Source organism: Hydra vulgaris, chromosome 02 (assembly GCF_038396675.1).
Source record: "Hydra vulgaris chromosome 02, alternate assembly HydraT2T_AEP".
NCBI lineage: Eukaryota > Metazoa > Cnidaria > Hydrozoa > Anthoathecata > Hydridae > Hydra > Hydra vulgaris.
Genome location: NC_088921.1, coordinates 1,489,400 through 1,504,538, shown reverse-complemented (window position 1 = coordinate 1,504,538; position 15,139 = coordinate 1,489,400). Strand labels below are relative to the sequence as shown.

The window sequence follows — 15,139 nt, the reverse complement described above, 5'->3', positions numbered from 1 at the left end:
TTCCCCTGCATTACTTGTTTCCTTCATAAAAATAGAAAGCCTTTCTCCATTAAAAAGGTCTAGAATAGCATTATTATTGCTTGTCAATTTCTTAATAAATCCTGGTTTAACATTTACACCCTCAGACTGAAGAAACTGATTTATCTTAATCATTTTACGATCACCGAGTGAAGTTTCAGTTGAAGAAGATAAAGTTTTTCTGATGTAAAATATGGTTTTTTCGGCTCAGTTCCAATCCTGACAACCATCTTATTTGGGCCAAAAGTGTTTAGAATTATTTCCTTATCTGAACTAAGATCTTTCAAAGATCTTGAAAGAACTCTTTGTTTAATCACAGGGGATGCCGACTGTACAATAGCTGACAAATTCTTTTGTCTCTCTAATTTGGTGCAAGGATGAGACTTTCCTTTTCCAATTTGGGCATAGCATGTATTGCATAAATGTCTCTCTACTAACTGGTTTTCAGGACCTCAAGCAACTGAATTTCCTTTAGAGCATTCTACCATTGGGACTGTAACTTCAATTTTTCCATTCTTTCTTCCATTTTCACAGATGAAACATTCACATTTCCTCCCTCTAACAATTCTAGTGTTCAAATCTAAAAGAAAAAAATGGCATGAATATGCAACATATTTATTTATATATCACCTAATTGTTTAATGAAAATTGTATTTATATTTGGCATTTACCTTCATAACTTGGTCTGGATTTAAAGGTTGGATCTACACTCAACAACTTTTTTCTACATTTTGAGCAAATTATAACAGGGAGATCTGGATTTTGGCTCGCATAATCTTGCCAAAAGTGCATTTTGAGAAGCTGGCAGTAATCATGTTTTCCATTTGATAAATTAGTTTTCACTTTGCAGTTAATAAATCTTAAATCTTTTGACTTCTGAAAACAGCAAATGCAGAACAACTTTACAAACTCATCATTGTGTTTTTGACTCATGAGGCATTTTCTTAACTAATTAATCTATCTGAAAAAAAATTTCTTACTTGAATAAACTCTTTGTAAAATATAACAATGTCGACTTAAACACAAGTAGTGCTGCACAATTTCACATAAGTTGGTATTAATTATGTAAACATTTACTAAAATCAGCTGATTAATTGGTAAACAGCTGTTATTGGTGATTTAAAATTTATTAAAATATTGTATTTATTAAAATGGTTTATTAAAATATTAAGTATTTAAAATGTTTATTAAAAAAACCGGTTATTTTATAAACTTTTATTAGTCAAAAGTATATACATAAAGTATATTAAGTATATTAAATATAAGTGCACTGAGAAGTTTATATTGCGCTTGTATTGTATTAAACTATCAACTAAATTGCTATAAAAGCTAAAAAGGATGTTAAACTAAAAACTAGTTACCTCTTTTTTAATTCTTTGTTCAGACAAAGATGACTTATGGCATCTTGAGCTTAATTCAGTTGCTCCTTGGATTGCTTCGTGAAGATCCAAACTGTCTAAATTTTTTGTTTCTTTGACAGTTGCTTCAACTGCCAAATTCAAAAGATGATCAGCACACAAAAGAGATGCACCTACAAAATTGCACTTGTTAATTGCCATATATATTAAGTACATACATTAAGTATATAGATTAATCAAAAGTTAATCAATATAAAATATTTCAAATTTTTTAGCTTGTTCTGAACACATTGCAGTGGAGCATACTTCAAGACCATGGTAGACATCCCAAACAATTTTTTTCTCTCAAAACCTCTCAAAAATCTAAAATACCTAATTTCTCAAAAAGCCCCAAATGGATGATTTTGTTTAATACGTTTTTGGAATCGAAAAATGGTCCCTGTTCATTATAAAAAAAAAAATTGTTTGGGATGCCTACCATGGTCTTGAAGTATGCTCCACTGCACTGTGTATTGATCATATCAAGTCTTTTAAAAGACAAAAAAGTCATTATGCATTACATGACACTAAAAAGCTTTATTTACCAGAGGATCTTAACTTATCATATATGTAGAATATGTACAAGGAGTGCTTCCCACTAAATAAAGTTTGTCAAGAAAGCTACAGGCACTTTAATAATGTGTGATTATTTCAGAATATAATTAGATATTATCTAATTTTCTACTTTTTTTTCTTACCAGGAAAATATTTGTAGAAAAGTTTAACATTAGCTTTGGTTATCCTTATAAAGATACATGCTTCACATGTGACAAGCTCAATATTATACTTGAAAACCAAAGTTACTAAAAAAACAAACGAATACCATGAAAAACTAACTTATTTTAGTCAAAGCTCGCTTTCTCCATTTTATTGTAGGCCAAAAAGTCAGCATAATAAATGCAGCAATCTACAGAATAGGATAATTTATTTGAGCACGTTTTATTCTAAAGAGTTTTAGTACATGACATCATTGACTTTTTTGTTTGTTTACATAATCTGTCTCTTATGCAAACAAAAAAAAATCGAAAAATCGAAACTCTTAGAAATAAAACATTCTTTTTCTTAAAAGGTGGTTTTTATTACAAGTGGTTTATATTTACAATATACAATATAAAGGATCTCAAATTCTAGGTTAATTAGGTTTGGAAAGAAAAAAGAAATAAAAAACCAAAAAACTCTGTAAAACAATTCATCAAGAGTCGTCAAGAAAAAGAGCTTCACTTGCGGAAAACAGAGGTGTTTTATGCCAGAAAGAAAGAAACACGTTGAAATGCAAAAACTGCAATGCAAAAATGCAAAATGAAAATACCGGCCAAGCAGCTCTTGCATTTGACTTTGCTAAAAATATATATTGTCCTAATGTTTCTACAAACGATATTTATTATCGTAGACAGCTTTCTATGTACACATTTAATATACACTGCTTAGGATCAAGCAGTGCTCACTTGTTTTGTTATGATGAAACTTACAATAAATCTTCAAACTTTACTTTTTTTACATATTCTATAATACATATTTTATATACAAAAATATGAATAAAAAAAAATGAATTGAATTAGGTAAATTTTATTCAAAAATAATAAAGATTTTTAATCAGGATAAGCAGATAGTAAAACAACAACAACAACAAAAGAACAAATTAATATATACAAAAAATTGTATATATTGTTTATACATATATATATATAACTTCAGCGTGAAGTGAGGGGTGTGTGGGATGTGACACACCCTTTCCCCCATCCCTCATTAAATGCATATTTACGCCATTAGTAGGCAATTCAAAATATTTTTTAATATACAGTCAGCAACATCTTGACTGTTTTTCCTTTTTTAACAATGCTTACATTGCTATATACAAAAAAATTGTATTTTATACATAATTTATACAAAATAACAAAATAATATACTGAACAAAATTTATTTACAAAAAATATTCAATAAAAACTAAAATTAGGTTAACAAAGTACAAATTGTCATTAAATGTTTTCTAATCCTTTCTTAGCATCTTCTATATGAAGCAACTTTCATATAGAAGATGCTCTGAAATGAAACAAGGGATTTGCCCCTATTTCAGATCCATACTCTATGCTCACCATAGGATGTTAGCCCTCTATTTCCTTTGATAGCATAAAAATACTTCAAACAATAAATCTAAAATGAAAATAGTAATGAAATAATTTTAAATTGTTTAAAATGACAAAGTATGAAATTATTTTGAAATTTTAAAATATAAAAGTAATGAAATAATTTTGAAATATTTAAAATGAAAAAAATAATGAAATAATTTTAATGTTAAAAATGAAAAAATAATGAAATTATTCTTTTCATTTTAAACATATCAAAAACATATTTAATTCTCTTTGTTCTTTATTGTTCTCCTTCTTCCCAAGACCAAAAACTTTTAGATTTAATTTCTGATCAAATTGACCTGATCCTATCTTGTGTTGAGTTTAAAAGGTAAACAGATTCTAACTGTTAACCAGCCTCACACCCCTTCTTCATTTATTAGGCTGGCGCAGATGTATTTATAATACATTGTTTCTAGTTTAATGTTGAATGCTAGATCTTTTTGAATCGATGCATGGGTTTTGCTTGTGTCTCTGTTTTTATGACTACTTTATGGCAACTCAATCTATTATCTCCTAATGAAGGTACAGCTCTAAACTCAGTTTTATGGTTCTAAAACCAGCTGGTAGTCAGGTTTCCTGAACTGTGTAAGAAGGGGTTTGAGGCTGGTCAATAGAATTATTTTACTTATACCTGACGTTTTTGCCTAGGATTGCCTATTTTACAAGGCTGTAGCTGTTAACAACATGCAGTTAACATCTGCCCAATATATTTAACTTTATCTAGACACTCTCTATAGCCTTTACTTAACCAAGAGCCTCAAGGCAGGGGATTTTTAATTGGAAACAGTTAGCATCTGCTCAAGATAAGTTATTTTATCAAGAGACCATCTCTAACCTTTACTTAATCAAGAGCCTTAAGACAACAAACTCTAACATAAAAATGCCCTATTTTTAGGAGTTTGTTTCTCCTGAATTAAGTTTCAGTTTTGTTTGTTTTAAAAGTACAATAGAAAATGATGATTTTATTTATTTCAGTGTTGTTATTGTGACTTTTATTACATTAAAATATTTAATTATTTTATAATTTTAATTATTCAAATTTTATTTAAATATTTAATTATATTGCGGTAAAAAAATACTATAAATCAATGTCATTATTTTTTTCATGTTCTTTTAAATAAATATACACCAATTTTTTTATATATTGTTTAGAAATTTCAAATTCACCAGTAAGCTCTACAAAATTTTCTGCTAAGAAAGGTAATTCATATGTTTTATTTAACATTAACAATCAGTACTTTTTAGAGTTTTAAATGACTACACTCTTTTTTATAATAAGGGGTGCCAAACCTTGATCTCGCATATACAAAAAAAAATCCTTAAACAGGCCCTGATTTAATAAAATAAAACACAGCTATTAACTAATTAAAAATAATCACCGTCCTAGGTAATTTTAAGTTTAATCATGTAATATTTCAATATAATTAGATCAGTCCGTCATTGGACATAGCATAAAATAAAGTTTTAAATAGCGGTAATTCAAACGGGTAACTCTTCTCAATTAGACTTATATAATAATTTTAAGTTTCATAGTATTATCTCTCAGCGTTCGAAAATTGTAAAGTTTAAAGTTTAAAATTTTATATATTTAAATATTTAATTAAATTGCGGTAAAAAAATAGTATAAATCAATGTCATTAATTTTTTCATGTTCTTTTTAATAAATATATACAAATTTTTTTACATATTGTTTAGAAACATCGAATTCACCAGTAAACTCTACAAAGTTTTCTGCTAAGAAAGGTAATTCATATGTTTTATTTAACATTAACAACCAGGAATATGTATGCTTTGTTTGCCTTAAAATTATGTTATAAATGGCGATGGATATTTCAGATGATTTAGAGACAGATATTTAAGTGGTTATTGATAATATGATTTTCATTACATTGTAAAAGAATACTGTACATTAAATTTAGCATCGTGTTAGCTCAGATTGCTTTGATAATGTTACAATCATTAGTTTTGTTTACTTTTTCAGTTGCACATGTAAACGATCATTGATTATCAATGCTTATTATCATTGCTTGCTTCAAAACTTCTAAAAAATCTCTTAAGAATTACTTGATTGAACAACACAAACATTTTATATTCATTTATCAAGTGATGCCTTATTTTGGTTTTACTTAAAAGCATGAGATTTAAAAAAAAAAAATTAGTTGTTTTAATATTTTTAAAATCTGTTTAAAAGTAAAAAATTATGACCAAGACCTCACTGTGTCATTGGAAGTATCATGCTCAATTCATCTAACCATGCAGAGGCCTTGTTTGAGTTTCTTTAGTTTGTGTTTAGAAGCTATAGCTTTTAGAGAAAATTGTATCAAAAATAAAAAATTTTGTTTTATAAAGCATAATAGCTTTATCTATAAAAATTTCTTCTGTTTTCACCATAATAATAACTTTTTTCCGCCTAAAAAGATGTTTTTAAATTTAAGTGAAAAGATAAATTTGTAACAAAAATTTGTTAAACATTAAAATCATTATAGTCTATATTCCATCATTAATGTATATTGAGATTAATTTTGTTCTACTGAAAAAAAATACAGTTCTCATATATATATATATATATATACATATATATATATATATATATATATATATATATATATATATATATATATATATATATATATATATATATATATATATATATATATATATATAGTTTGTTGCATTTGGGAAGCACGGAAGGAAAAAAATGCTTCTTACGCCAACACATACGTCACTTTTAATTACTTTTGACTTTCATCCAACATTTGCGTGTTGGACGAAAGTAAAAACCATCAATTTAATTACAAATTAATCGTTTTTTAAAAAAACCACAAAAACGCAAATTTAATTGACCAGAATGCCAGAATGTTTTTAAAACATTCTGAATGTTTTATAAACATTTTGTTCTATCGTATTTAGCAAGTTTTTTTCTATTTCTGAAAACTTCATTCCATTCTTCTAACAATAATTTTTTTCACCTTAACTGTAATTCTTCATTTGGTTTTACTAACGTTTTTTTATTTTTTGGCAGTTCTTCATTTCATGCTTCTAGCAGTTTTTATTTTTCACAATTATTTTGTTTAGTGATTTTCTAATATTTTATATACATATATATATATATATATATATATATATATATATATATATATATGTATTTTACATATATATATATTTTTATTTTTTTTACTGTAAATCATACGCGAAGTGTTGCTACATCGACTATCTTATAGCCTAACTCGCAAGGGAGTGCTGCTACATCGACTGACAAGTAGCCTGACTCGCAAGGGAGTGCTGCTACATTGACTATCTTTTAGCCAGACCCGCAAGGAGTGCGGGTCTGGCTAAAAGATGGACTCCCTAAAAAAAAACGTACGTAAAAAAATATACGTTCTTATTTAAGGTTCGCATTGACCTTATGATTTACTCTTCTAAATATTTAGAGTCATTTTTTTTTGAAATTGCAAAACATTGCAAATTAAATATAATAATTAGTTGCATTTATTGTTATCCCTCAACGAATCAACATGAATTAACTTCTTCCCACTTAACTCCTCTACTTGAAAAGTTAATTAATGAAAAAAAAAATCTTTCTAATGGGTGATTTTAGTATGGATCCATTAAGTCACAGTGAATCTAACCTTGTTTCTACATATCTTTAACATCTTAATCACTAAGTCCTTCTGTAATTTTACCATCACACATAACAGCTACATCAATAACATTGATAACATATTCACGAACTTTCACTCGGCTGATTAATTCTTTGGTAAGCTTACAATTTCAATTTCAGACCACATGGCACAATTTTTTTGCATTCCTGGCAAACCCAACCACTCCAAAAAAGTAAAAACTTTCTGAAAATGCTTCAAAAAATTTAATAAAAGTATATTTATTGAAGAAATTTCTGATACCAACTGGGAACTCTTCATTAAAAAAAGATGATGATGTTAATAAATCCATGAATTTCATTTTAAAAACATTTGATGAAATCTTAGACTAACATGCTTCTTACACAATACTAACTAACCAACAAGTTGAAACTGAAATCAAAACCTTGGATTATGTATGGAATACGTAAAATTTCATTTCAAAACAAAGTTTATATAAAATTCATAAAATCAACAATTTTTATAAGAAAAACAAATTATTTGCAAAATTTAAATTTTATAGAAACAAAACTTCCAGTTTATTAAAATTTAGCAAAAAAACATACTTTATTACATATTTTAATAAGAATTGGAACAGTTTTAAAAGCACCTGGAAGGGTATAAAAGAAATCATTAATATTAGACCTTCTACACACAATACATTTTTTAAACTTAAATTATACGAAAATTTTATCACCAATCACACTGCTGTATCTAATTTATTTGATAATTTTTTTAGCACTTTACATAACAAACTACTTAGTAAAGCCATACCCCCTAAGCATGTATTTAGTGAATATCTAAACATGTATTTAGTGAATAACATTCCAAATGCCTTTTTTATTAATCCTATAACTGAAAATGAAATATCTGGTCTCATTACAAACATGCTCAAAACTGAAAGTATTGGTCCTAAAAGCGTACTTACATTCCTTTACATCATTTCAATACCGCTCTGTACTGTTATAAATAACTCAAAAAAGGTGGTATTTTCTCAGATATTTTTAAAGTTGCTAAAGTCATTCCGATGATTGAAAAAGGCTCTCAACTAGATTTCACCAATTACAGACCCATCTCCCTGCTTTCTAATATAGTTAAACTCTTTGAGAAGGTGATGGTTAATAGGCTTTATGCTTTTCTTAAAAATGCTTAACACTTAAGTGCTTTTACACCCATCAGTATGGATTTCGTGCCAATCACTCAACAACTCATACTCTCATTAAAATTGCTGAATTGATTAGAAAAGCAATCAATGATAAATATTTTGCATGTGGTGTATTTGTCAATTTACAGAAAGCGTTTGATACAGTAGATCATTCAATTTTATTGAAAAAATTAGAATATTATGGGATCAGAGGCATACCCCTTAAATGGTTTACTACATATTCAAACAAAAGAACTAATTTGTTTCTATCAATGACTCAAAATCTACCCTTGTAAAATATTCAAATGCTGTTCCTCAGGGTTTAGTATTGGGACCACTGGTTTTCCTTCTTTATATAAATGATCTTCATACATCCATCAAGTTTACTACTATTTATCACTTTGCTGATGATACTAATCTAATGCTAATTAATAAATCCGTTAAAAAAATAAACCAACACATAAACCATGATCTTGCCAATCTAGTTCAGTGGCTTCGCTCCAACAAACTTTTTCTAAAATCTTATAAAACTGAACTCATTATCTTTAAATCAAATAGAACAAAAATCAATAGATTGAACTTTAGTAAAAATTTAGTAAAAAAATTGAACCTGTTAACTCAATTAATTATCTAGGTATAAAAATTGATTTAAATCTTTCCTTTTTATTCCAATGTAAAGACTTAGCAATGAAACTATGTAGATCTAATCGCATGTTGGCTGAAGTTTGCCAATATTTTAATCTTGAGACACTCTTGAACATATACCATGCTATTATTAATATCTAAATTATATTTATTGTTGTTATTATTTATACTTTTTCTTTTCTTTTTTTTGTCCATTTATTTAACCTCAAAATCAAAAATTGCAAATTTAATTATAATTTACAAAGATTGGTTTGGTGTCACTTATATAGTTAAAAACTAGTCAATGGAGTGACACCTTCATAACGTAAACAAATAAGATTAAAAAATATTAAAACAAGGAAATGATAAACTACAATACAAGTAAATAAAAAAGAAGTAATAGGAACATTAGTATTAAAAAAGTTGGAATCAGAATAAAAATAAAAGGGAGTAAGGCTCAGAAAAATGAAAAAAAAAGAAAGAATGAACGGATGAGATAAGATAATGAGAAAAAAGTTTAAGAGAAAACAAAAATTTTAATCACATAAGTTCAGAAGGATAGAGTGAGGGAAGAAAATATTCGCAGAATAATATAAAAAAGCAAAATAAAGGCAAACTTAAATAAAAAAAGTATATACGTACTACTACATACAATATTAAAGTCTACATTACACATTACATAGATGAGTTAAACAAAAGTAAATATCAAGATATAGAAAAAGCAACAACAACTAAATTGACAGAGAAAAATACAAACAAAAAAATGCATGCAGCATTTTTTATATACATAAATACATGGCATAAACAATGTATAAAATTAATAAAAATTTTGTTTTCTTTTTTTTTCATAAAATATTATACATACACTACTACATACAATATTAAAGCCTATATTACGCATTACTTTTATTACCAAAATGTTTTTTGATTTATTTTTCTTCATAAAATTTTTTTTTTTTTACTTTTCACTGTTAAACAAAAACTTCCTCCATTTGCGATTTTGTTTCAAATTTGTTAACATTAAATGTATTTACATCAATTAGAGTTTTTATTTAATTTTAGGGGGCTTGATGGGCTGTTTAGATGTTTAGCAAGAGATCGAATTCTATAGCAGGTTAATGCCATCATTTCGCAGATTTTTTTCTTTTTACACCTTAGTGTAAAAAGAAAAAAATCTTTCAGGATTGTATTTTCTTCATAAAAGCTGTGAGTGGTCAAAATTTGAAGCAAATTTGAGGTGGTACCCTGGGGCACTTTTGAATAGCTAGGTGATTTCATATGGAATAACCCAGTTGTATATAAATAATTTTCAGTTTATTTAAGCTGCCTCATTTTTTCTTCAGGACAATAAAATAAATTAAAAAGAAATTGCTTTTTTATGTAAACCATAACTGTTCTTTGGTTACTAACTGAATATTAGTTTGAAAAAAAATGAATGTCATTACAGAGTTTTATTTTAAAAACTTGTAAAATTTTATAACAATGGAATGTATGTCATTTGCTTTATTCAAAGATAGAGCGATTTTAAAATATCCATTCAGAGTAAAGCTAACTTTTATTTTTTGGCAAAAAAGAGTAAACTGCTTTTGATAATAAATGAACATAAGTAAAAAATTTCAGTCCTAATAGCTAACGAGAAAATTTAATTTTGAGTGAATGAACTTTTGATCTTTAGCTTGCTATCTTAGTTTACATGAGGAAAACGAAAAAATGAAACGTAAACTTTTTCAGAAAGATTTGTTTCTTTTCATTATTTTTTTTGACTTTTAAAATAATAAAAATAACGATTATAATAACTTAATAACAGTTTTATTAAAATCTGTTAAAAATTTAATAAATTTAGCTACAAACTTGCTAATAATGATTTTGAAAGTATTATGAGTTATGTAAATCAGAGAGAAATTAGTGTACTTGTGTTTTATGTGCATATACAATTCTTCTTTCAGCATTTTTTACTTTTTTGAAGTATAATATAACTTGCGCTATTAGGTATCCTTTCAAACTAAAAAAAACATTGCACTCAAAATGATAAAATTATGCCATAAGATAGAGTATAGGTCTTTCAATTTTTTTTGGTGATTGTCTATATATAGGACCTTGTCATTAAAAAGTTTCATAATTTATTAATTGTCTACACTACTTTCTATGCCTACAAAGTGAATATAATTTATTGTATTTTTTTAAAAAAGTGATATTTTAGCAGGCTGCTGCAAGTGCTAAAATAACTTTTAACAGATTATTTTAATTTTTTCCACAAGTGGTTACTTTAAGTACACAAAAGTAACAAAAAATTGACACAGCTTGTCTGTTGGTATTGAACTGTAGCACATTGAAGTTTCTAAAATTTTTTCTAATATTGCATTTTTAGCAACTTTGAGGTAAAAGAACTCAAAAACTGTTTAAAGTCAGTCAAAAACACCTATAAAAATAGATAATTTGGGTGAAAAACTATTATCCTAAAAAATTTCAGGTGATCATCTATTTTATTTAAAAAGTTATGATCTGGTGAAAATCAAAAAATCTACTGTAAGCTCCAGATACTCAAATTTTTCCGATTTTGGTCAATATTAATTCAATTATAACTTTTAAACGGTTTGGTCAATCAAGCTGAAATTTTCAGGATTGTGTTTTTTATATAAAAGCTGTGGGTGGTCAAAAATGGAAAAAAAAAATTTCAGTTTTAAATGCAGTAGGGTCATTCCATTTTTGAAGCAAATTTGAGGAGGTACCCTGGGGATCATTATGTGATTTGATATGGAATGACCCTACTGCATTTAAAACTTAAAATTTTTTTTCTAGTTTTCATAAAAAAGCAAAATAAAAATTAAACAATAGAAGTAATTTTTGGCGACTTTTTTTTGGGCGCCCATACTGCTCTAGAGGTACTAAAACAGGTCTGGGTTCGTCCCTGATATTAGTAAATATATATATTATGTTACTAAACTGGTATTATATTAGTATACAATGTATTATTTTTATTATTAAACAGTTATGTAATTATGTTAATAATAATATTATTATATAATTAGTTAACTAATTAGTTGTTATTATGTTATTAATAATATTCTTATATTATGAAATGTGAAATAATTTAAAATGTTGTATAAATTTTAGATTATTATTTTAAAGAAATGGATAATAAGAAATATAGAGATATTTTGCTGAAGATTGCAGATAATCTGTTGGATAAAGATGTTGAAGCAATTAAGTTTTATTATTCACAACAAATTGGCTATGGTCATCTTGAAAGAATTAAAACTCCTATTGAATTAATTCAAACTTTAGAACGTTGTATGCTTCTAGGGATTGATAACTATGATGATTTTGTTGAGGTACTTAATAAAATCAAAAGGAATGACCTGGCAAATTATTTTTCTAGTGAGTTTTATAATAGTATTATATTTTTTATATCTGGTTTTTACAGGAGGCTCATGCAGTTGCACGTCCTGACCACATCTATATTTTTTTATTTTGAAAACTTGGCCATGCTCTTTGCGTGTTTTGATATTTTTAAATTTGAAACTTTGATAATGCCTAAAATAAGATAGTCTATCAATTAAAGGCTTTTTGAAATAAAACTATAAAATTATTTTTTTTTTTATAGTTTTATTTTTCAAGTCTATTTTATATTAATTTCTCTCTCTCTCTCACTCTCTCTCTCTCTCTCTCTCTCTCTCTCTCTCTCTCTCTCTCTCTCTCTCTCTCTATATATATATATATATATATATATATATATTTACATATATATATATATATATATATATATATATATATATATATATATATATATATATATATATATATATATATATATATATATATATATATATATATATATATATTTACATATATATATATATATATATATATATATATATATATATATATATATATATATATATATATATATATATATATATATATATATATATATATATATATTTATCAGGCCTTTTTTAAATAAAAAATGCCTAACGTAATAGATTAATGTGAATTTGATGTCATGAGATTCTCTTTATGTTTTTAGTTTTTAAAGACATTAACTTTTTTAAATTACTGCAATAATATCAATTACCGCAAAACAAGTTAAATGTTAATTAATTTTTTATGTATTATTACTATAAGGGAATGTTTATTTTTTTTTAATTTTTTTTTTATATTAAATAATTAAAATTGATATTTTTAAAAATGTTCGGTATTAACAATTTTCTTTCTTTTCTTGACATTTGCATAAATGAATTAAAGTATGTTAAATTTTTTAATTTGTAAATGATTATTTTTCAAATTTCTAGTTGCGGCTATGCAACTACAAATGTTTTTTATTTAAAAAAAAGAGAGAGTAATTTAATATTTTTAGGGTCCCCGCCAGTTCGACTTTGGGCCAAAAATGTTGGATGTTTTAAACGCCTGGCAGGGACCTCAAAATTTATCCTATAAAATTTTTTATTCTTTTGAATATTAGATGTTAGGATGAATATTAATTACATAAAAGGAGAAAAAATTAGGAAATTAGTCAACATAATTTTCTGAAATTAGTGAAAAATCTAAATTTTCCTTCACAAAAACCTATTTTATAACTCGTTGGCGTATAAAAAACGTTTTTGATTTTTTTAATAAACTGTTTCCAGACATGGAAAAAACTATAAATGGATTAACTCAAAATTAAGTCTAAAAAAAAATTAAGTCTAAAAAGTTAAAAAATTAAGTCTCAAATTAAGTCTAAAAAAAAATAATTTGATCCATGGAGTAACCTGCCCCAGAAACTAACCTTAATTGCCTCTAGCATTAGAGCGCAATAAATTTAAAGTCTGGAAATTTGATCGCAAAATTTTAAAATGTATAAACCAAAGTGCTTAAACAATAGTTTGAAATTTAACAACTATTTTCCAATGCTAAGACAAAATATTTAAAACTAAATTTGCGTTACGAATAACAAGTAGTCTAATATTTTTTTAAATTGTTTTCAAAATGGCTAAAATTACAAGACTAAAAGTTGGAGCGCATTTATTTGAAAAATAAAAATAGAAATCTAACCTCGAATAACTTTTGCAACAAATAAAAAATTAATTCTTAACTTTCAGTTTAAAAGATCTAGAAACAAGTTATCTCTATTCAAAAAGTTTATTGGTTGTACTGATGGGCCCGATAAGTTTGCAAAGTGCTCCAGTCTTGTCAATTGCCCTAACAACTGTGTTCTTTTTGCAGTAAAAAAATCTTGGTTAGACTGAGGTTACAAAGATGGATTATAAGAGACCAAAAGTCCAGTCACCTTATGACTTTAGAGAGCAAAGACATTAGATATAAGACTGTAAACAAAGAAAAGAAGCAGTTAAAAAATTGTAATATTGAACAGTTATCCCAAGTTGATGAATCAGCTATAGAGCTAGAGCTTTTCTCAGACATAAGTGATATTAGTAGAGAATCAGATGCTTCTTTTGATTTAGTGCAATCCGGCCCAAGTAATCAAAAACAAAACTTATATAAGGGTTTTGTTAAAGATATTACTATGACATCAGTTTCAAAAAAAATTTCATTAAGAGATCTAATGCATGTATGTACGAATTTAATTTTAAGTTCAGGCGGATTTATGGCTGAATTTTCATTGTCTTATTCAACTATTTGGTGAGCTCAAAAAAAATCTCTTCGGGAAAATGCTAAACAATATAAGAAAAATGTTAAAATAGCTACCGGTAAAGCTTTTTTCCCCATAATAACACATTTTGATGTGAAAATTAGCAAAGATATCCTCGAAAGTAAAAATGAAAAAGAGATCAATTTGCAGTCTCAATAAATATTGATGATAAAATGAAACTTCTTGGCATTCCAGCTATTGATCGTGGTACTGGGCAAGCTCAATATGATGCTTTAGTTAAAGCACAGGTTGAATATGGAATATGTGATGACGTAAAAGGTTTATGTTTAATACAATTGCTACAAATACAGGTAGACTTTATGGTACTAATGTCAAATTTAATTATAAACAAAGTTCAATTGTACTAGAGCTGACTTGGAGGAGGTATGCTTATGAATTACATACTTAAACACTTCTGTGAAAAATAGTGCAGTGGAAAAGCTAAATCTCCAGAAAACTTAATTTTTAAATGGTTCCAATTTAACTTGAATGAAATTAGAGTAGCATTGACTCTTTAAAGTTTGTAAAATATGATACCCAATCTATAGCTAACACTT

At 26.4% G+C, this 15,139-nt stretch overlaps 1 protein-coding gene across 1 annotated transcript in view; it reads left to right on the top strand.

Annotated features, from left to right (window-relative positions):
- The window catches only part of LOC136077155 (uncharacterized), a 35,967-nt gene extending 23,384 nt beyond the window's left edge, over nucleotides 1-12,583 (top strand). The window contains exons 4-7 of the mRNA XM_065791863.1: nucleotides 4,697-4,744; nucleotides 5,240-5,287; nucleotides 12,065-12,364; nucleotides 12,555-12,583. Of these exons, the coding sequence (XP_065647935.1) occupies nucleotides 4,697-4,744; nucleotides 5,240-5,287; nucleotides 12,065-12,364; nucleotides 12,555-12,583 (425 nt within the window). The remainder of the gene's footprint in view (nucleotides 1-4,696; nucleotides 4,745-5,239; nucleotides 5,288-12,064; nucleotides 12,365-12,554) is intronic.
- The last annotated feature ends 2,556 nt before the right edge of the window (nucleotides 12,584-15,139 follow it).